At 37.9% G+C, this 22829-nt stretch overlaps 1 protein-coding gene across 3 annotated transcripts in view; it reads right to left on the minus strand.

Annotated features, from left to right (window-relative positions):
* Positions 1-330: 330 nt before the first annotated feature.
* Positions 331-22829, minus strand: part of PIP5K1B (phosphatidylinositol-4-phosphate 5-kinase type 1 beta) — a 339881-nt gene continuing 317382 nt past the window's right edge. For all 3 annotated transcript variants that reach the window (XM_043979091.1, XM_043979093.1, XM_043979092.1), the window contains one exon: positions 331-1095. In XM_043979091.1, the coding sequence (XP_043835026.1) occupies positions 1093-1095 (3 nt within the window). In that variant the 3' untranslated portion in view covers positions 331-1092. The remainder of the gene's footprint in view (positions 1096-22829) is intronic.

Here is a 22829-nt window from a genome sequence, read left to right on the forward strand (position 1 = left end):
AGGCAGTATAGAAATGGAAATTATTATTATTGTTGTTGTTAAGGCAGTGTCTTGCCTATACCATTTATTCCATAGCTACTTATAGCTATGCTACCAAAACTACTCATTATGGCATTTTAGGAAGTGGCATCTTAGATTATCTGCCCAACGTTTATTGAGATACTCCTTTGGGGAGCTATTTTTATTTCATTCTTTATGCCTGTTGTGTTTTCGATTCCTCTTCAAGCAATTTGTTGACTGTCTGAGGCTTCAAAAGTCATAAAAGAGGTGGAAGAGTTAAAAGAATAGCAATGGAAAGACCAGGCAAAACCAATATATTGCCAATGTTGAGAACAAAATATTTTATTTCTGTCAACAAAACTATAGTTTACAGTAGTATTTACTAAATAAATTATATAATTTCTCTTTTAACAAGCAATAAACTGAATCACAAATATTTCAAAGACAATATATGTACACAACATAAGGCCTTGTTATAAATAGCTTTCTCTCTCTCATCTCACTAGTCAACAGTGAAAATGTCTTTATAGAAGCAAGTCTCCATAAAGTCGGTGCAGATGGGTTATACTGCCCCTTTTATGAAATCAATTTAGACTTCCAACAACATGGACTTATGTGATTATGACTCTGAAAAAAGGAGCGGAATTTACACTTTATTCACCATTTCATATTGATGAGTTTTTAAATAGATATTCAGATTACATATTTGACTTGTGCATTATCACTGGATACATGCAAATGAAATAAACACAAGAGCCAATAGGAAAATATGACTTCCAAGTCCCAAAGGGTGATTGGCAACAGTATAGAAAGTAGCTTAAATATAGCCTATGCAGTTCTTCACAGTTCAACAAGCAACAGCAAATGATAGGAACATGTGGCTTCCCCCCTCCCCCACATAATTTCTGCTGAGTAAGCAGAAATGGTTCGAGGCTCCCCTGACATCTTTCATAGGTAAAGATAAGTCCAGTTGATTATTACTCTTTGTGTAGAAAGGTAGAGCCAAGTTGTGCCCAGTAATTCTGGAGTGGAGAACAGGATTTTCAGTCACTGTGGTAACTTTTGCCCGTGTGTCTAGATTTTCATTTTCTCTTACTGAAAAGAAAAAAGAATATAGGTATGAATCTCAGTTCTTTCTTTGTAAATACAAATTCATCATTCACCCAGTAATTCATAGCCAGTTATATTCAAGCAATTTCTTTTCCATGTGTAAGGATTAGAATTCACAAATAAAAATTATCATGAATTTTTGTGGTCAACAACAAGTACAAAAACATGTCAATCCCCTGTTCAGTAAATGGATGGGTTCCTATTTCTGCTAGGATCTAATACAAACTGTTCTCTTTGTTATTTAAAGTTCTTTACTAAGCTGGCTTTCACCCACTTTCAGAGTCTTATTATCTATTAATTCCTTCTTACACATTACATATTTCTTTCTTTCTTTCTTTTTTTTTGGTGAGGCAATTGGGGTTAAGTGACTTGCCCAGGGTCACATAGCTAGTAAGTGTCAAGTGTCTGAGGCTGGATTTGAACTCAGGTACCCCTGACTCCAGAGCCAGTACTCCATCCACTGAGCCACCTAGCTGCTCCTCCACATTACATATTTCAACAAAACTAGTCTTCTTGTTGTTTTTTACACATAACACTCTGTTAAGGGTTAAAATTCTAGCTAGTCTGTCTAAAATATCTAATGAGTGGTCGCCAATAAATTATAAGCTTTAGCAAGAGTTAGACTTTTAAGCATTTATTAAGGAGAATAAGAATTTTGGTAAAGAGAGAAAAAGGCCTAGATTCCTATCTATTAAAGGGAGAGCACATTTCTAGCTCCGCTCTCCACCAGAGTCCAAAGGCCAGAGCCCGAGACTGAGCGCCAGTCTCTTCCTTCCTCCTCCCACTAGTCCGCGTCACTTCCTGACTCCTGAAGAAAAGACTCCTGGTCTTGCCCTCAAAGACCTTCCCTTCATGGGCAGAACTCTTCTACAGTAAGTATCCAGCAGGTGGCGTTATTCCAATCGTTACAGTCCCCCCTGTTGTTCCTCAAGAAACAAAATGTTTCCTTGACGGAACAGTAAAAAGAATATAATAACTATTGCTAACTAATAATATGTGAACAACAATATAGAAAAGGAAGAGAGGAAAGTTTTGTCCAGAGGGGCGATTTTTTTTTTTTTTTGTCCTCATGAACCGACGCTTTGACATTAATCTTGCAAAGGGAGGGCCTCTGCAGAGAATACATGTTACAGATGGTGTATATTATAACAGAAAGAGAAAAAAAAACAAAAACAACAAATCAAAACTGTTCATTTAAAGTCTCTGAAAGTCTTTTCTCAGATGTCCTCTAGGTGTAGTCGTGGAATGGAAGTCTTTTCAGGGGTTGATGTGTGGATGCTGGTAATCAGCCAGGAAAATTTCCTACAAAATTGAGCTTAACACAACTTTAAAATAGCTTTGTCAATAATCAAATCAAACAATGAAAGTTCTCAAAAACATGTCTAAGGGAATTCAGAATCTTAGTTGTTACACATGAAACATATAATAAAACAAAAATTGAAACATTCTTTAAAATTATAATATTACTATAGTCCCCCTTTATGGAGGGTAATTGAGAAGACAATTGCTGCGATATTAATTATTAAAAATAATTTTTATCTTTGTTTCATCACTTTTTGCATCATCTGCCTAATTATCCTCATGCCATTATGAGAAATTAAAAAATCTAATATAATTGGTAACAGGTGTCAAGGCCAAATTCAACACTGTATTTATCATGACACCTGAGATAATTATGGGGGTTACCATAAAAGAACAGAGAAATGATGGGATATGAGCATTCCCACACTTGAGCAATATATACTGCCCATGCAGTATACCAGGCTTAAAATAGGTGGATGGAATATTTGTCCATGCCACTGAACATATTGGAGGAAACTGAGTCAGACTTAATCAGATGCATGGGATTTGAGATGTCCATGGCATCAGGCATATAGGAGGGAGCATAGAAGCCAGGTGTAGAAGTGAGATGGGTGGGATGAATACTTCCAGCCATCTGTACAATATTGTGGGGAAAAATAAAATAAAATATTAAACCAAGAGAATCCAACCTCAACATTAGTCAAAAGCCGTTCCCTCGGCCATACCTTGACTTCATGCATGTCTCCCCTCATGTGACAGTTCAGTGTCTGCTCTTGCATGTATTCCTCTTGTGATTGGATGGCATCTTGGCCAACTGGCATCTGATAACTCAGAATAAAGGCAATTAGTGTCTTAAATGATAAGTTCCCATAATCCAAGTCTCATATGGATTTAAAAATTGAGGATAATAAATGATTGCAAAAAATGTGAATACATCTTGACTCAGAATATAATATATAATTATGCAACAATTTCAAATAATACCTTTTTTTACTTAGTATACAATTACTTTTTTGAAAAATCTGAACATATTTAAATACAAGTTAAAGCACAACAGAATCTCAAAGAAAACTTTTTTTTTGAAAAAAGAAAACTTTTACAAATGTTCCCCTCTTTTTTTTTTTTTTTGGAATATGCTTATCAAAAATAATACTTCTAGAATCAATTTACACTTGCCATGACAAACAATTTGCCAGGGAAATGCTTTAAAGAGTTTGATCAAATAATCAGTTGAGAAAAAATAACAAAAACAAACAACTCGGAATATGGGAGCACAATACTCCTAGAATTAACATTGTATAATGAAATCAAAACCATCTTGCAATGTTTCAAAATTAGATAGACAAATGAATAGAAGAAAATACACATGGAACAATAAAAGACAGTGAAATTCAAACTAAGGAAATCTAAATGAATATGAACTTAATATCAATAAGAGTATTATAAAATATAAACTTGATCACATGACTATAAAAAGCTTTTACAAATATTCTCCTTGTTTTAGAAACTAGGTATAAGACACAATCTCAAAAGCATGAAAATCTCTATGAAAATAAACCCATACCATTAATTTCAAAATGTATATGTAATAGCATAGAAATCCTATGTAACCTCTGAACTGATACTATTAATAATCTGAGTGAATTTAGAACACTTTTGATTCCGATATCTAAAATCCCCAATACTCATATCAATACCTTGCTGCTTACTTCTACATTTCTGTAAAATATATACCCTTCCATGGCAAAAGAAGCGGAGTCTTGAACTATGTTGATGATTGTCATTCTTATTCGGCTTAAGTTTTTCTTCTTTAACCCCTCTATATTGTCTGTCAGCCTTTTCACCATACAAATGCTTTATAAGATTACTAATTAAAGACAAAAGCAGGTTAGCAAAATTATGAACAAAACGAGCATATCTGGAATTTAAAGGGTTTTCTAAAGTTGTCTCAGAAGCACAGCCAGGCTGGGGAAGGGGTGAGCCTGAAGCTGCAAATGCAGTTAGAGAAAGTTGAGCATGCGCATTAGATCTTTGGACTTCCCGGGCCAGGGAAGCAATGGGCTTGGCCATGGGAGGAGTAGAGGGTGGGGTTTGGAGAGGAGGGGAGGGACCAGAGCAATTAGAATCAGACTTAATTTTGAACTCAGGCCTGGATTCCTCTTCCCCCACTTGGCCTCCAGGTGCTAGGGGATTAAAAGCTTCTAGAGGGTGGGTCATTGCCTCCAGGCATGCAAAATTAGAGCAACAATTAGTGTTAGAACTGGGAAAAGCTGCAGGAATCTCTTCAGGTTTCTCTGAAAAAGCATGGTTGGGAGAGGGGGAGATATTTCCTTGTGTGAGTAAGTTGCTGGCTCTTTTAACAAAAAGAAAAAGAAAAATAGAAAATCCACAAAAACAAAGCATTAGCATGATCTTATCTCCCATTTGTCTGGTTAAACAGACTAAAATCAAAAATAGGATAATTAGGGAGTTTAAAAGGTCCATTCGAAAAAATTCAAAGGAAAAACACAGCCAGTACACCAGTACTTAGCAGTTAAAGGGAGAGGGAGGGGAAATTTCTTACCCAACCAGCAGATCAGAAGAAGACTGAGGGTTAGCTTTCCTCTTCGTGGTCAGCCATCTGTTAAGGGTTAAAATTCTAGCTAGTCTGTCTAAAATATCTAATGAGTGGTCGCCAATAAATTATAAGCTTTAGCAAGAGTTAGACTTTTAAGCATTTATTAAGGAGAATAAGAATTTTGGTAAAGAGAGAAAAAGGCCTAGATTCCTATCTATTAAAGGGAGAGCACATTTCTAGCTCCGCTCTCCACCAGAGTCCAAAGGCCAGAGCCCGAGACTGAGCGCCAGTCTCTTCCTTCCTCCTCCCACTAGTCCGCGTCACTTCCTGACTCCTGAAGAAAAGACTCCTGGTCTTGCCCTCAAAGACCTTCCCTTCATGGGCAGAACTCTTCTACAGTAAGTATCCAGCAGGTGGCGTTATTCCAATCGTTACAACTCCATCTCTGGCCTCTGAACTTTGTAAAGGGGGTTCCTCTCCACCATGCCTTGGAATACTCTCTTTTTCAACTCCATTTTTAAAAACTTCTGGTTTTCTTCAAGATTCAGCTCAACCCCATTTTCTATACAAAGTCTTTATTTTCTTAGCTCCTACTACTTTCACCCCTCCCCCATTACCGTTCATTTACATTGCTTTATTGTTTTATATACGCTTTAAAAATATAATATTGTTTTATGTGCTTTTATGTATATGGTATCTTCCTTTGTTCCTTGTTTATGTCTTTTGTATCCTCAGTGCTTGTACGGTGTCTACCCCCCCCCCCCCAAGTACTTACTGTATATGTGTAGTGTATTGTAGGTACCTACTTAAGTACCCCATACACACATATAATAGGCACTTAAAAAATGGTGGTTCACTTAACCTTCATTGCCCCGCCAAAAAAAAAAAAAATGGTGGTTGATGGCCAGTTCTTGGAAAACATATTTCAATAGCACTTCGGGGTTTCTTTGCCTTATTATAACCCTGTGAGGCTGGTATTCATTTGCTTTGTCTGTATCTGTGATGTGACTTTATCAGTGGAAATGACATTAAAGAAGGATCATTAACAGCCACTTTGTTGCTTCACTCTGAGGACTCTGGGACCTTTCCGTGTGATTTGCAGCTGAAATCTTCCTTATTTGTCATCTCCTCCATTAGAACTCTTTGAAAACTGGAACTGTTTTTTTTTTTTTTATTTGTATCCCCAGGGCTTAGCATAGGGCTTTGCACATAGTAAGCACTTAATAAAAGGTTCATTCATTCATTCACAACTGGAAAGAGACTTGACTGGGGATAATGAAAATTTAATGTGGCTTTCCCTGGTCAAAAAGTTAGTATGTGTCAGAATAAGAATTTAAATTCAGGTTTTCTTTACCTTAAAAGCTATTTTTTTATTTTTGAAAAGGCACACAGGCTTAAATGACTTGCACAGGTCAGACTGGATTTGAACTCAAGTCCTCTTAACTCCAGGCCCCCATCCACTCTCTATCCACTGTGCCACCTAGCTTAGGGGCCTAACCTTACTTTCTTTCCATTATGACAAACTACCTCTTTGAGGAAGGTAGTGAAAATATTATCTCCATTTTACAAATCAGGAAATACAGCTACATTTTCCAAGCCTTGCCTAGGTTATTCAGATGCCTTGGCAACATTCTGGGTTTATATTCTAAAGCTAGAAATTATTATCTTTCCATTGAAATGACAGATAATCCCCCAAACTTTTTCAGCAGATTATTTCAGCCTTTCCTATCAATTACTTTATCAGAATTGTTAAAATGAAGCAAAAAGAATGGTTATTTCTTTTTTCAAAAACCAGTATAAGCCCAGGCTAAGAATCTCAGAGAAGTCTAGGTTGCAGTTGGGACTCTTTCACCAATTACCTTTATGACCATAAACAAAATACCATAGTTTTTACCAGCCTGCCAAGGAGGTCCATGATACAAAAATAGTTAAAGAACTCCTGCTTCAAAGAACACACACATATGTCCCAAGAATAACATGCTATATTCTATATACATATTTATATCATAGCAAATAATTAAAGAAATAAATCACTAAGAAATAAATTTTGCATTCAGGCAGAAATTATTTTATCTGGGACTAGCTTGTCACGCGCTGGGCCTGGAATCAGGAAGACTCATCTTCCTGAATTAAAATCCTGTCTCAGACCCTGGGCAAGTTACTTAACCCTGTTTGCCTCAGTTTCCTCATCTGTAAAATGTTCTGGAGAAGGAAATGGCAAACTACTCCAGTATCTTTGCCAAGAAAACCCCAGTTGGGGTCTCAAAGAATTGGACATGACTGAAAACAACTGAACAATCAGAATGATAACAGCATGATACCTGACACATCTTTGTTATTATCTACTAGGAAGTAGTTGAATAGATGGCCAAGGAGTGAGACAGTGTCCCAAGGTAGATAAGGGGATATAGCCTCAGCCCTGCTGCCTCTTCACCCTGATTTTCTCCCTGAAGCCACATTATTGGTTACTTGAAGCTGCTTCCTGGTTGTACCAATTTATAATTCCAAACAATACCTCTGAGCCTTAAATAAGTTACTGTCAGGCATAAGTGCTCTGTGGGACTTGAAGGCTTAGAGTCTGGTTGTGATAAATATTGCTTCAGTCACAAATCTAGACAGCAATGCTGGCCTTTACTCATTATAAAATGGGGTATGTTGTTAAATTTATAGCCCCACAGAAACAGCAAATTAATCTTTGATGAGATAACCCAGTATTGTTTATATAGTAGCAAGAGGATTGGAATTTAATCTTTATAATCCTTCTATTTATTATCTGTGTGACCTTGGGCAAGTAATTTCACTTTTCTGGGGTTTAGTTTTCCCCATCTGAAAAGATGCCGTGATGCCCTCTCCTCCTGAAAGCTTGATATAAATAGCAGGAGGGAAACAGGGCTCTGAAACATGAAAAGATGCTTTCCCCCCTTCTTTCTTTGCCAGACAACATTCACCAGCCCTTTTACAAAAAGATCACCATGAATGTAGACCTTTAAGTTCTTACAGTATTCTGGTGAGGGCAACAGACCCCCAAGGTAATTGGCCTTACAGAAAAAAGTAGGGTTAGAAAGAAGAAAGAAAAAAAAAAAGAAAGAAGTGTTTTCTAATAGCCCAAGAGTGAGCTCCCTGCACCAGGCAGGTGACTCAGGTGTCAGGAAGGCAATGTGGTTTAATGGCAAAAGGACTGGAATGGGAAAAAACCCTCCAAATAAACACAAGGTGGTTTTGGAAGAAAAGCATGAGCAGTAGAGGGTTTAAGAAAGGCTCCATGATTATGCCCAAGGGGCAATAAAGCTGTGCATATCCTTTGACCCAGCAATTCCACTTTTAGGTCTTTTGCCCAAAGAAATCATGGAAGGGGGAAAGGGACCCACATGTACAAAAATATTTATAGCTGCTCTCTATGTGGTAGCAAAGAATTGGAAGTTGAGGGGGTGCCCATCAATTGGGGAATGGCTGGACAAGTTGTGGTATATGAATACAATGGAATACTATTGTGCTGTAAGAAATGATGAGCAGGAAGAGTTCAGAGAAACCTGGAGGGTCTTATGTGAGCTGATGATGAGTGAGATGAGCAGAACCAGAAGAACATTGTACACATCATCATTGAGTGTTGACCTACTGTGATGGACTATATTCTTCTCACCAATGCAATGGTACAGAAGAGTTCCAGGGAACTCATGATGGAAGAGGATCTCCAAATCCAAGAAAAAAAAAAGAAAGAAAGAACTGTGGAGTATAGATGCTGATTGAACCATATTATTTCTTTTGTTTTGGGTGCTGTTGTTTTTTTTTTCTATTTTGAGGTTTTGCATCACTGCTCTGATTCTTTCTCTTGTAACAGGATTAATGCAGAAATAGGATTAATGTTATTATGTGTATATATATGTGTGTATATATCTATATCTATATCTATATGTATAGAGATATATAGATATAACCTATATCAGATTACCTGCTGTCTAGGGGAGGGGGGAGGGAGGGGAGGGAGGGAGAAAAATCTGAAAAAAAAAAAAAAAAAGAAAGGCTCCATGAATACTATTTGCTATAAAAAATGATGAGCAGGATGGTTTCAGAAAGACCTGAGAAGACTTATATAAACTGATGCAAAGTGAAGTGAGCAGAACCAGGAGAACATTGTACACAATTGCAATGGTTTGTCTCAAGTTCATGTGGTTACTGATTGGTAGAGTATAGATATATAGGGTTCATGTAGGAAATGGGAGTTGAGTAAGATCTGAAAAGATGGGTAAGATTTGGATTTGAATTAGCATCCTGTGCTTCCTCCTCTCCCACCCACTTATTGGTTGAACAAATTTCCTGTCAATAGACAAACATTCTCAATAAGTACCTGATACTACTCAATGCATATTTTATGATCATTCCAGACCCAACTGACCAGTTTTCTCTTCTCTAGGCCCTCCCACATGATGGATTTAAGAGCTGATTCTATCATTTAAAAACTGTTAGTGTGAAAGATTGTTTAATACTATTCTCCTCCTGGCAATTTGTTCCCCAAGAATGCTACACAATGCTTTGAGCACCAGTGATTTATCACTCCCTGACAATTCTACAACAGGATTTCCAGAACCCAAGTTACTTTTGCTAATTGTAAAGTTAATTTGTTACCTTATTATCTAATATATCACATAATTCTTTTATCTCAAGATAAGAGAAAGGCAAATTAATCTTTCTCCAAGCTTCTTCCTTCTTCTGGAAAACATGAAGAGGAAGAAAATCTATTATTGTTTTCATTTGAAAAGGAACACTGTCATCTGATAAGTACATTGGCCCATCTTTCACTGCTACAGAAGAGACTAATCAGATGCCAGAGACTCCTAGGCTGGGTATGAGCATGAGATGTAGCACTTGGATTGTGTCCGAGGAAGACTGGAAATAGCATCTTCCTATCACTCCCTCTCTGCTTGGAATCCCAGATTTAGAGCTAGAAGGGACCTTGGACTTCCTTACTTTTCAGATGAGGAACTGAAGTCAAGGGAGTTTTAATGATTTGCCCGAGGTCACAGTAGAATCAGAGATGGGATCTGAACCAAACGTCTCTGACTCCGAATCCAACATTTTCCTCCAGTGTACCTTATTTATACCTTGCTGATATTTTTATTTCCAATGATTCTGTGAAGGGAACACAATAGAATGGTTCCAAGAGACCCTCTTCAAATATTTAACAAGAAAAAATAAAGTATGTTCACTTTTTTCAGTTGTGTCCAAATCTTTGTGACTACATTTGGGGTTTTCTTGGCAAAAATACTGGAAAGGTTTGTTACTTCCTTCTCAAGCTAATTTTACAGATGAGGAAAACAGGATTAAGTGATTTGCCCAGAGTCACACAGCTAGTAAGTGATCAAAGCTGGATTTGAATTTAGGAAGATAAGTCTTCCTGACTCTAGGCCTAGCAGTCTATTTACTGTACCACCTAGTTGCCTACTATATTAATAATGTACATTATACAATTTATACAAAGGTAGGTAATAAAAAAGGACAAGACAAAGATGAAATTTAATCTTGTGGCCAATAGAGACTCATACTTTAGGAAAATCGCTTTGGCAGAATCATTTTTGAAGAATGTATTGGAGAGAAAAGAGATGAGGCAGAGAGACCAATTAGGAGCCATTAATCCTTGTGGGAAGCGATAAAAGACCAAACTATAGAGTGGTGGCTTATGTGTAAACAGAGAAAAGGGTACAATGAGACTGTGATAACTTGGGCGACAGGAAAGATGGTCGCACTGTCAATGGTAATACAGGAAGAGAGATGGATTTGGGGAAAAGGAATGTAATGAGATAAGCAACCCAGATCACAATCCACTAGTATCTACTTGCACTGTATGGCTCATTCTGTTCCACCTAAAATAAAAATGGTGTGGAAGGGTAGGGTTCTTTTTCACTTGTACACTGCCCTATCCCAAAACTTCTTAAAATGTGGGTCATGACCCCATATAGGGTCACATAACTGAATGTGGGTTTTGTGAAAAATTTGGCAATGGTTAAAAGTTATATTTTATATACCTGCATACCAGGGGTCATACAAAAATTTCTTGGGCAAAAAGGAGTCAGCAGTGGAAAAAGTTTAAGAAGCTATGCTCTATCCCACTAGCACAGAACCTACTCCATCAAGAGGTGCTTGTCACAGCCATAAGGTGATCTGGGACAGAATACAGAAGTGGGATTTCCCCCCCCCCCCAGTAATATCTGGGTACCTATGTAGTTGCTTCTACATAGATGCCTGAGTAGTGGTTAGGTTATAACTCTCCTGAAGGGACAGTGGCCATCTAGAAAGAGGGGAGGTTGGAACCTTGCACTTGCAGAGGCAAGAGGGCAGAGTTGCATGGTACTGGGGGATATGGGTAGGTGGGATTGTTTTAGAGACAAATCCCACAATGAGAATGGGATATAAACCATCTTCTCACCCACCAGGTGGTTGATCACATGGCCTTTGGGGTCAGCCTTCACTTTAGAGACCACAAAAGAAATTGTAGATGGAACCAAGGAACCCTTGATTTTTCCATTGGAGAATTCTATCTAGACTAAGCATTATCTTGGCTGGTCATTTTTAAAAAATTGAATATTTTTTCAAACATTTTTTACCAGTCCTTTCTTGGATGTCTAGAAGCAGGGAGAAGGGTCATGAATAGAAAGGGAGCTGGTCTAGAAATCAGAACTGGGTCCTGGTCCCAGTTCTGCCACTAAGGACTTGGACAATTCATTTCACCTCAGTATCCGTTTCTCCTCATCTATAAAACGAAGTCCATTTATGCAGTATAGGTGATTTCTGAGTTCCCTTCCAGTTCTAACATTTTCTTTGCAATTGAAGGTCCCCAAGGCATCTCTTTTGTCCAAAATGCAACTCATTATTTTTCCCTCAAAACCCAACCCATCCTCCAAACTCCCCTATTTTGTCAAGTACAGTCATCTTTCCAGTCACCCTGATTCATAGACTTGAAGTTATTCTCGACTCCTCAATCCCTTTCCTTCCCCACACTCCCCCTCCCCCATCCACTTAGTTTCCAAGTCTTGTCATTTCTACTTCTACATCTCTGGCATCCGTCCTGTCTTAGGTCTCAGACCCATCCCGTTCACTCTACTCACACAGCCACAATCCCAGCTCAGTGGCTCATCATCTCTATAGTTGCTTTATAATTATTTCCCCTGTCTTTTCATAGCTACCAAATTGATTTTCTTTTTTTGTTTGCAGGAGCAATGAGGGTTAAGTGACTTGCCCAGGGTCACACAGCTAGCAAGTGTCAAGTGTCTGAGGCCGGATTTGAACTCAGGTCTTCCTGAATCCAGGGCTGGTACTTTAGCCACTGTGACACCCAGCTGCCCCCCCCCCCATATTCTTAAAGGACTGGTCTTACCATCTCATTCTCTTTCTCAAGCAGCTTCAGTGGTTCTCTATTATCTCTAGGATAAAATACAAACTTGTCTGTTTGGTATTTTAACCCCTTCTTAATCTGGCTCCAACCTGTCTTTGCAGACTGACTTAATTTGACCCATATCACACATTGTACATTTCAGTCAAACTGGTCTATTTGTTGTTCCCCATATATGTCATTCTAACCTCCCATTCCTAGGCCTTTGCATGAGTTGTTCCTCATGCTTGGAATGTGTTTCTTTATCACATTTGTCTCTTAGGATGTCTACTTTTCTCTAAGGATCCACTCAAATGCTGGTTCCTAAAAGAAGTATTTCCTGATTTCCTCATATTGTTAGGAACCCCCTGAATGCCCCCTATCAACTTAGCTTTACACATGTTGCTTCCCTCCATTAGAATGTGAGCTCTTTGAAGATAGCAACCATTTCCTTTTTGTCTTTGGGTACCAGTACCACATGGTATCAGTGCCACATAGCAGGCACTTAATAGATATTTGATGAATGAGTGAGTTCAGTGAACAAACATAATTCTATATTATATGTACCCATCCCTCCTATTGTATTATTTTCTATTTTAATTAAAATTCCCATTTGTTTATAACTTGATTTTTTTAGATCTGATGTATTAAATGGTTTTTAAAAAAAATAAATGCCCGAACTAGAAAACAATAAAATACTTCTAAGATATAAAAAATTAATTAGCATCAACTTGGATTTTTCCATTCATGATCATTTAATACAAACTATCTTTTTCTTTTCTTTTCTTTTTTTTTTGCAGGGCAATTAGGGTCCTCCTGAATCCAGGGCCGGTGCTTTATCCATTGTGCCACCTAGCTGCCCCTCACTTTCACTTCTTATGCCCTTTCTCCTATTTATTAATTCACGATAGAAATATCATCATTCTTCACATCAACCCCACATCATAACTGACATCTCTGATAAGGGAAATGGCTAAGTGCTTTTCCCTACTTGCCCTGTTATTCTGCACTTCAAAAGTACATTTTGCAGAGATGTGTGTCTAGATTAAATGCCAATAAAATGCAGAGGATATTAATATGGAATGATGGTTATGTTGAAAGAAAAAGGCCTTGCCCAGATGTAATACATTAGAGAGAAAGTGATTGTTTTGCCATTTTCATTATTATTATATCACTATATTATATTTATTATTACAAATGATTATTACTATTATTAAAACAGCAGTCTCATGATTTTTCTTACACTTCTGTTGTCAGGTAGACATAAAAGAACATTCATGCCCATTATACTTTTTTGTGGAATGGCTTTGCTACTCTTTCCATTAACATTTCCTTGTGTTCTATACTGGGCCAAGAAGAATTCTTAGAAATTGAAACAACTTATAAAGCCATATTAATGACTTTCAATATTTCTGGCAATTCAAACAGTAGATCATATTTATTGTCTGCCCTTAACAATACAGTAAGCTCACCTCTTTGCTACGTTCCTTTTAATGCCCTAATTTGCTGTTGTCAGATCTACAACAAATGGAAAGCATCCCTTTGGTTACTGATTAAAAATATCATTCAAGAAATCTTACACTATTTGAATATCATCAAAATGATTTGCTGTTGTTATTCAGTCATGACTGTCTCTTTGTGACCCCATTTGGGGTTATCTTGGCAAAAATATTGGGGTGGTTTGCCATTTCCTTCTCCAGCTCATTTTACAGATGAGGAAACTGAGGGACACAGGGTTAAGTGATTTGCCCAGGGTCACACAGCTAGTAAGATCTCAGGCTGGATTTTAACTCAGGATTTAAATTTTGTCTTCCCGATTGGTTGAGCACTGTACTGCACCACCTCCCTGCCCCTAAATCAAAATGCAACTTGAAGATCAGTCCTCTTTTAATTGGATTTTGATTTAGGGAATTAGATTAAGGACCTGAATTCAAATCCTGATCATACTTTTTTTTTTTTTACCCGTGTTAGTTACTCTGTGCAAGTTACTTGGCATACCTCTTGGAGCATCAACTTCATTGTCATTAAAATGAGGGAATTCTGTGATATAGGTACGAAGAGTTCTGGATTTGTGGTCAAATTTAGCACCTGAGAGATTCGAGAACCTCAGCTCTACTAACCTTAGACTAGTCACTTTAGCTCTATGGACTTCAGTCTCTCATCTATTAAATGGGGGTGGGGAGGAGTGGGGTGGATTCAATAATCTCTTCAAGATCTAAATCTTCAGATCCTAATTGGATAATTTGAAACCTGGACTAAATGCTTCAGTAAGCACATTACAACACAGACCAACTGCAGCTGGGTGGTGCAGTGGATAGATTGTGGAATCAGGAATCAGGAAAACCTGAGTTCAAATTCAGCCTCAGACACTAGCTATGTGACTTTGGGCAAGTCATGTAATGTTGTTTGCCTCAGTTTTTTCATCTTTAAAATGAGATAATAATAGTATCTACCCCACAGGACTGTTGTAAGGATCAAATTAATTAGCATACATAAAGTACTTTACAAACCTTAGGGTGCTACATAAGTGTTATCATTATTATATTATTATATTCTTCTTTCAGGGGAAAATGCCATTTTAATTTACACATACACAAGATATAGTATGTCTACTTAAAGGAGATTCCACTTATTATAGTTATATTTAAATCAACACATTTAAAATTATTTATTGGCATAGCCTGCATAACATTCCTCTCACCCACAAAATTCAATTCATTGCCACCCCCACTCTCACACCTAATCCTGCTGTAAATTATGCCAGTCACTGAGTTTCCACTCTGATTTTCCCTGTCCTCAGCTTAAGAGAGACCACCCTGAAGTTTCCTTTTCTCTCCCTCTGTCTTCACAACCCTCCTAGCTTAGAGACCACAGGGACCTCAGACCTCACCTTGCCATTCACATACACCCTGAGTGCCTAGTGGGGCTATTCCAGTTTAGCCCTTTTTTCTACATAGCTCCCCCATTTAACGTAGTTTCACCTAATGTTATATTTTCTTGCAACTCCTTCAGTTGAGGGGTTTTTTTTGTTTGTTTTTTTGTGGAACAATGAGGGTTAAGTGACTTGCCTAGGGTCACCCAGCTAGTAAGTGTCAAGTGTCTGAGGCCAGATTTTAACTCAGGTCCTCCTGACTCCAAGGCTGGTGCTTTATCCACTGCACCACCTAGCTACCCCCAGTTGAGGTATTTTTATATGGCATAGTTTAAAATAATTCCTACATTATGTTACAGCAATAGGCTGAATCTCTCTCTCTCCCACCCCCCACATGAACACATGAGCATGTGTATACTTATGTGTGTGTATGTGTATACACATATTGTGGACTATTTAGAATTTATGTTATTAGAGGTTGCTTACACCCAAAATGTTGCCTGACCTCAGTAAACTCTCTAGGAATGTTAAAGATGGCTATTAGGTGTTTGGGGTCCCCCTTGGTCCTGGAACCAAAGTGTTCTTGTTTTGTGTATTCACACCCAGGACTTGTTTAGGGCCCACCCAATCTTGTGTTTTGGGTTCCTTTCATGTGATTCCTGCGTGACTTGTGTGTGGAAACCTTCCTCAATCCTATGTAATGTAAACTTGTCAGAACCTGGGGAGGGAGCACTCCCAACCCCCAACCTCCCCCCTTCCCCCAAATGACCTAATAAATTTCTTTCTAAAACTATTTCCAATTTTGAAGATTGCTCTTGTAAACAACAAAGACAACAACGCACACACACATATACACACACTCTACACTATGCATTTACATATAAGACACACATAAAAGTGATATTCTGGAAAGGGGAAATAATCTTTCAAAAAAAGTTTAGCTACTCATAAACATTTTTAAAATACTAAACAACCCTCCTACTATAATAGGTTTGTGCTTTAAGTAGGAAAGGTGACAGAACAATCATGGTATCCTGGATACTAAAAGACCAAGGGAAAAAGATAAAAATATGTGCACTGATCATTCATTTTAACCCTGTAGAGACATAGCCTTCATTTTCAGTTACTCCATCCTAAATGTGAAGGCAAATGAAAATTGAAAGGAGGGTAATGAGTTATTAAAGTGAATAGACTTTTAGGTCTGAATGAACATGCAGATGTAAAATGAAAATCTCCATGCATGAAAACACACCCTGGAATTAAAAGTTAACGATTCAGAGCATTCCAGACATGCAGCTGTTTCAAATACTCTTTAAGATTTGGGGCAAAGGATATGAAAGAGAAGTTAAGTTGGAGAGGCTATGCTCCCTACCATCTTTTCCTCCAAGAAATTTTCTTTGGGGCATCCCTAGCTTATTATCTGTTCTTTTTTTTTTCTATTATTTATTTTTTTTGGGGGGTGAGGCAATTGGGGTTAAGTGACTTGCCCAGGGTCACACAGGTAGTAAGTGTTAAGTGTTGGAGGCTGGATTTGAACTCAGGTACTCCTGAATCCAGGGCCAGTACTTTATCCAACAGTATCTGTTCTAAAAGGTTATATATAATTTGATTGTTTGGTATTTTGAAATGTTTAAAAAAATCATGAAGCTTTGAAATATTTCATAGAAAGAGTGGGAAGAGACCTTGGGGATGATCTAGTTCAGTGATTCTTAACTTATATATTTTTTTCCATTTGTTTACAAGCTCATGATTTTTATTTCTAGTTGTATCTGAATCTGGGTTTGTTTTTTAATTTTTTCTTTGATATGATTTCAGTGTAAACTGTTTTTTCTTGTAGTCTTGTGTATTTTATTTTATGCATTAAAAACGTTATTCTCAGAAGAGTCCATTGGCTTCACTGGACTACCAAGAAGGCTCTATTACACAAAAAAAAGGTCAAGAACCCTTGATCTAGTTCAATCTTCTTAATTTTACAGATGAAGAAACTGAAACCCAGCAAATTAAGCCCCAGTAAACTAGAAGGGAGGCTAGGACTAGAATCTCTTTTATTTTGTCGTCTTTCATAAATGGTGTTTAGGTTACAAATGGTAGGTTTTCAGGCCAGCCCATAAAAATCAATTTAACTTATACCTGAAGTATACATTAATATACGTAGTACCATAGAATTGTGCAAATATGTATAGTAATGTTTTTGGGAGAAAAAAGATTTAAAATTCTAGTTTGGGATGTCCTGACCCTAGCTCATCCAACCTCAACGGTGGGAATAGGAATTCTTCCACTTCTTAGCCACAAGGCAATAGGCACTTGTATCCCCCATCTCCAGGCCACTATTGCTGAACTCTTCGAGGTGCTGAGTGTGTGTAAGGGATGGGAATTAGGATCCAAAGAGCAGGAAGGAGGTTCCAGGGAGTAATGGAAAAGGAAATACTTCTTAGGACCTTCTGCCCATGTCAATTGAGGGATACTTCCCAGTCCTCACCTCCTTCTTTCTGCATCCCTTTCTTTCTACTACTTCTTATTGCTTTTGATTAGGGTTTCTCTCTTTGCTGGATCATTACGGAAAGGAACTCAAGTCTCATAATTTCTTTTCCCCTCCATCTCTCAAGCACTTTGTGCTTTGGAGACTTTCTGCTATTAACAATGTGAACTAGGTGTGTTAAAAGTCTCATTCCAGTATCTCTCAGTTTCTTTCTCTTTTAATTTAGATCCCACTTGTTAAACTGCGAATAGGTGCTATCTTTGAGTACACAAAGGACTGGAGTAGAGATTCCATATTCCAGAAAAAAGATACTTAGTTTGTCTTGGGTACTTTATCACAAGAGTTATGGTAGGGGTTGGGGCTCTATGGCTTCAACATAAGTTAAGACCATTGAGGGAACCCATGAGAAGATACAAGGATACAATCAATATGAAATCTGAGTAATTGGTAATGAGGGAAGGGGAGAGACAAGAGGGAGATGCTTTATCATCTCCTTTTCCTATTATGGCTTGGCTCTCAAAGACTCCTTTAGGCTGAATTGAAAGGCCTTCTCATCATAGACTCAACCTATACTGAAATACTAACTTCTCAGTACCATATGCTGTTATAAACCAACAGATTTCTAGGAAAGGCACTATAGACACATATCTTGTAAACTCCTATCTTAGCTGTTTCCCTGTTTATCAGAGCCTTGGCCATAGAGACATAAAGACATGCTTACATCAGAGCAGTTTCTCCTTGATGATGCAAGGGTGTCTTCACATCATGGAGCTTCATCAAGGTCTTACTTTGGCTCCGTGACTGAAGATACCCAACTTGATCAACCTAATTAAATCTACTGATACTCAAAACCACATTTCTTACAACTTATCCTAATAACGCTGCCCCCTCTTGGTACTCTACTGCTATCTAAGACATGGGGGGGGGGGAGAGGGAGAGGGAGAGAGAGAGAGAGAGAGAGAGAGAGAGAGAGAGAGAGAGAGAGAGAGAAGGAATGAGAATGAATGCACTCCACCTCATCCCAGGCAAGAATTAAAAGAGGCAGATAAGGAGTCAGATGAAAACCTAACCCTCAGCAATAAGGAGGGAATGGAAATTTCAGTGGTGACTAATCCACTTAAATGTAAAGAAGTCAGATAAATTTTATGTGTCTGGTATAGTTATAGAGACTGAGTAAAAAACCTATTGTTATTTATTTTTTAAGTCATGTCTGACTCTTTATGATCCCATTTGAGGTTTTATTGGCAAACATACTGGAGTGGTTTGCCATGTCCTTCTCCAGCTCATTTTACAGATGAGGAAACTGAGGCAAACAGGGTGAAGTGATTTGCCCAGGGTCACACAGCTAGTAAGTGTCTGAAGCCTGATTTAAACTCAAGAAGATATGTCTTCCTGACTTCAGGCCTGGTACTTATCTCTACTGTACCACCTACCTGCCCAAATGAAAAAAAAAACAAAACAAAACCTAGAACATAAAAAATACAGAGGAAAAAATTAGCTAGTATTTATATAGCTACTATGTGATAGGCACTGTGCTAAGCATTTTACAAATATCTTTTTTGATCCTCATAACAACCCTGGAAAGTAGGTGCTATATCTCCATTTTACAGATGAAAAAACTGAGGCAAGCAGAGGTTAAGTGACTTGCCCAAAGCCACATAGCTAATAAATGGCTGAGGCCACATTTGAACTCAGGTTTTACTGATCTCAGGAACTGAACCACCTAGCTGCCTCTAAAACATTCAATGATAGAAATGAAATATAATTGAGTCTCCATAACAATAAAACAATCTATCTCCTATTTCCATGGCTCATAAATAATACCCTCCAGATTTGTAAGTAAAATGAGGTAGATATTACACTAGTGTCCATACCATATACTATTCTGCCAGGAATGAAAATGACAGCTATTAATGTTTGTTAATCAGGAGCAGAATCTTTAGGCTTCTTTTCTGCAAATGTTCTTTCATTTCTAAATGGGGAGTGTTTGAAATAAAAATAATGATTACAAACAAGGTCTTTTTTTCTTTTTTTTGGAGGGGGTAGAGTTAGGTGGTGATCTATATGCTTGAAATGCACTTTATAAAACCAGATAAGTAAAGTGATATAAGAGACAATGAAGTTGTCAAGCCTTAGTAAACTACAACATTGCAAATGAAGTTGAAAGCATCAGAGGAAGAGAAAACAGACTAGTTTATGAGATTCCTTTGGTACCAAAAAGAAAAACGATATATGGATTTCAAAGTATTTGACCCTAACAAAGCTCCACAGTATAATCACATAATCTATTCAGCACCAGGACAACTAGATGGAACAGTGGATAGAGCACTGGGCATCTTGAATTCAAATTTAACTGTGACCCTGGGCAAATCATTTAACTCTGCTTGCCTCAGTTTTTTCATCTGTAAAATGAGCTGGAGAAGGAAATGGTAAACCACTCCAGTAGTTGGACATAAGTGAAAAATAATAATTCAGCACCATTTTTGCATTTTAGCTAAGAAAAACCTTGATTTGCTATACAACTGCAAGAAATTTATAAATGGTGCTGTTAACTGTAAGCTCCTGGGGATGTAGGAGTTTGACTCCTTATCTTTTCAGATTTTTGTTGCCAGTAGAAGCAAGGAAAATAACATGATGAGCCTCTGTTATGAAGCTGAAAAGTATGTTGTATATTTTTTCTTGTCTTGTTCCTTTCTTCTTGTTTTGACTCTGGAGAGTGACTGATTCTCCTCTTTAAGGATCTGCATAGTTTGGTTGTATTAAAAACAACAACCCCAAAACCCAAAACAAAGCTCAGAGGTAATGTTGTTTACCATCCATATGAGACTGCAAGGGCTATGAACAAAGTTAAAATTCTCCCAAAGCATGGCAAACATTAGCAGCACTAGAAATGAGCAGCCAGCTGGTTTCTCCCATTAGGGTAGGCAATGAAAATACAGGGACTAAAGGAATAAAAAGAGTATCAGAATTTAAACCTATCATTGCACATTTCCCAGGCATGGTATAAAGAGAAAAGAAAAGACATAGGAGATGAGATTAGGAGTTGGGCAAAGTAAGGAATGTATTTATATGTGAGAAAGAAGTGGACAACGTGACGATTTTTGGGGGGCAGCTAGGTGGTGCAATGGGTAAAGCTCCAGGCCGGGAGTCAGGAAAACCCGAGTTCAAATCCAGCCTCAGACACATACTACCTGTATGATTCTATGCAAGTCACTTTACTTTGTTTGCCTTAGTTTCTTCATGTGTAAAATGAACTAGAGAAGGAAATGGCAAACCACTCCAGTATCTTTGCCAAGAAAATCCCAAATGGGGTCATGAAGACATGAACATGACTTAAATGACTCAACAACAAATGTGACAGTTTAGGTCTTGAAAAGAGAACTTAAAGAAGCCACTTGAGGAATTGCATGGGAAGTGAGACTGTTTTCATCAATTCTTTCATATTTCACTCTTGCTTTCTCATTAATCTCAAATTAGAGTATTAGAGGGTCAATGAACAGTAGACCATGTCTTGTAATAAGAATAGCTATTTCTGAATTGTCTAGAAGAGGTACCCACCAACATTTTGAATAATTGACTTCTTCTTCTTTTTGTTTTGTTTTTTGGTGAGGCAATTGGGGTTAAGTGACTTGCCAAGGGTTATACAGCTAGTGTCAAGTGTCTGAGGCCAGATTTGAACTCAGGTCCTCCTGAATCCAGGGCGAGTGCTTTATCCACTTCACCACCTAGCTGCCCAAATAATTGACTTCTAGTTGGAGATGGAAGTGATTCAATTTAGCAAATGTTTATTGATGTCTCCTTATCTATTAATAAGTGGGTAGGTCTGGGTTTGATCACACAGTAAGACTGGTGCCTGCTTCACTCTACAATATCTCCTGACACCTACCTTATATTCTCTTCTTATTATTAGTACCTCCCAACCTTTGATAAACCTTTAACTGACACTGGAAGGCATGGGTGACTTCTAGGAGAGTCTGGTCTACTCTCAAACAGTTCTGATGAAAATACCTGTTAATAACAGGTAGATTCCTTTCCTTTCCTCTCTCTTAATGTCCCCATAGCTCATAGGCAGCAAGAGTCAGGTGAAGTTCACAGAGGTAGATCTAGTATCTAATGTATCTAATCAATTAGATTTTCTGGTCCTCCACTAAAGTTTCTATATCAATTCAGGTAAGTGGACTTTCCAAGGAATTATTAAGCTGTCTCATCTGGTGCAAAAAAGCAAGAAGCAGAAATTTATCTTTCATTTTACTATTGTAAATAATGGGGCTCCTGAAGCCTCGGAGAATTATGGCTTTGGATCCCTATGTTACACTTCTCAGCTTTATCGAGAGTTGATTTGGGTAATGAATTTTGTAAATTATATTCTCTAATCAAACAATGTAAGCATGGATATTTCCTTGAGGCATAAAAGTAAAGTATATAACAAGAATGAAGTAGGAGAATAATTTTCTGCCACTGTAAGTGGTAAGCTTTTTATAGGTCTGGAGCAGAGGCGGTCCTTACACACTGCTTCAAGTTGATTGGTTAGCATCATCCAAATCCATTGGTTCACTGGACTTGAAGGTGGTCTCATGCTGAGTTCAAAGTCCTTAGCTTCTGAGAACAATACCTTCTTAAGGGATAGCCAGGTGTGGTTACAATCTAATTACCTTTAAGTAGGTACTCAGTTTCTCAGTCTCACCCATTTCAAACAATTCTAAATCAATCTATAGGTGGGGCCCCTGGGTGTCTGCCATATCCCATTATTTTATCACAAGGCCCAGTGGTAAAAATTTAGACTTCAGTGCTCCCTGCTCTGTGTAGTTGAGCAGGAATTTTTTAAGGAAGGATGTAGAATTGCTGCTGTCTTGTGGTAGGCTGGAGAAGTGTGAAGGATTCATTTCACTTGTTTTATTAGCTTCCAAATCTTGTCCTTTATTCCTCCATAATATCTTATCACACTGTCCTCTTCTTACTACTTACACAACCACCACCTCATCAGGGTCTCATCATCTTTTTTTTTTCTTTTTTTGGTGAAGCAATTGGGGTTAAGTGACTTGCCCAGGGTCACACAGCTAGTAAGTGTCAAGTATCTGAGGCAGGATTTGAACTCAGGTCCTCCTGAATCCAAGGCCAGTGCTTTATCCACTGCACCACCTAGCGG

Source organism: Dromiciops gliroides, chromosome 1, assembly GCF_019393635.1.
Source record: "Dromiciops gliroides isolate mDroGli1 chromosome 1, mDroGli1.pri, whole genome shotgun sequence".
Classification (NCBI taxonomy): domain Eukaryota; kingdom Metazoa; phylum Chordata; class Mammalia; order Microbiotheria; family Microbiotheriidae; genus Dromiciops; species Dromiciops gliroides.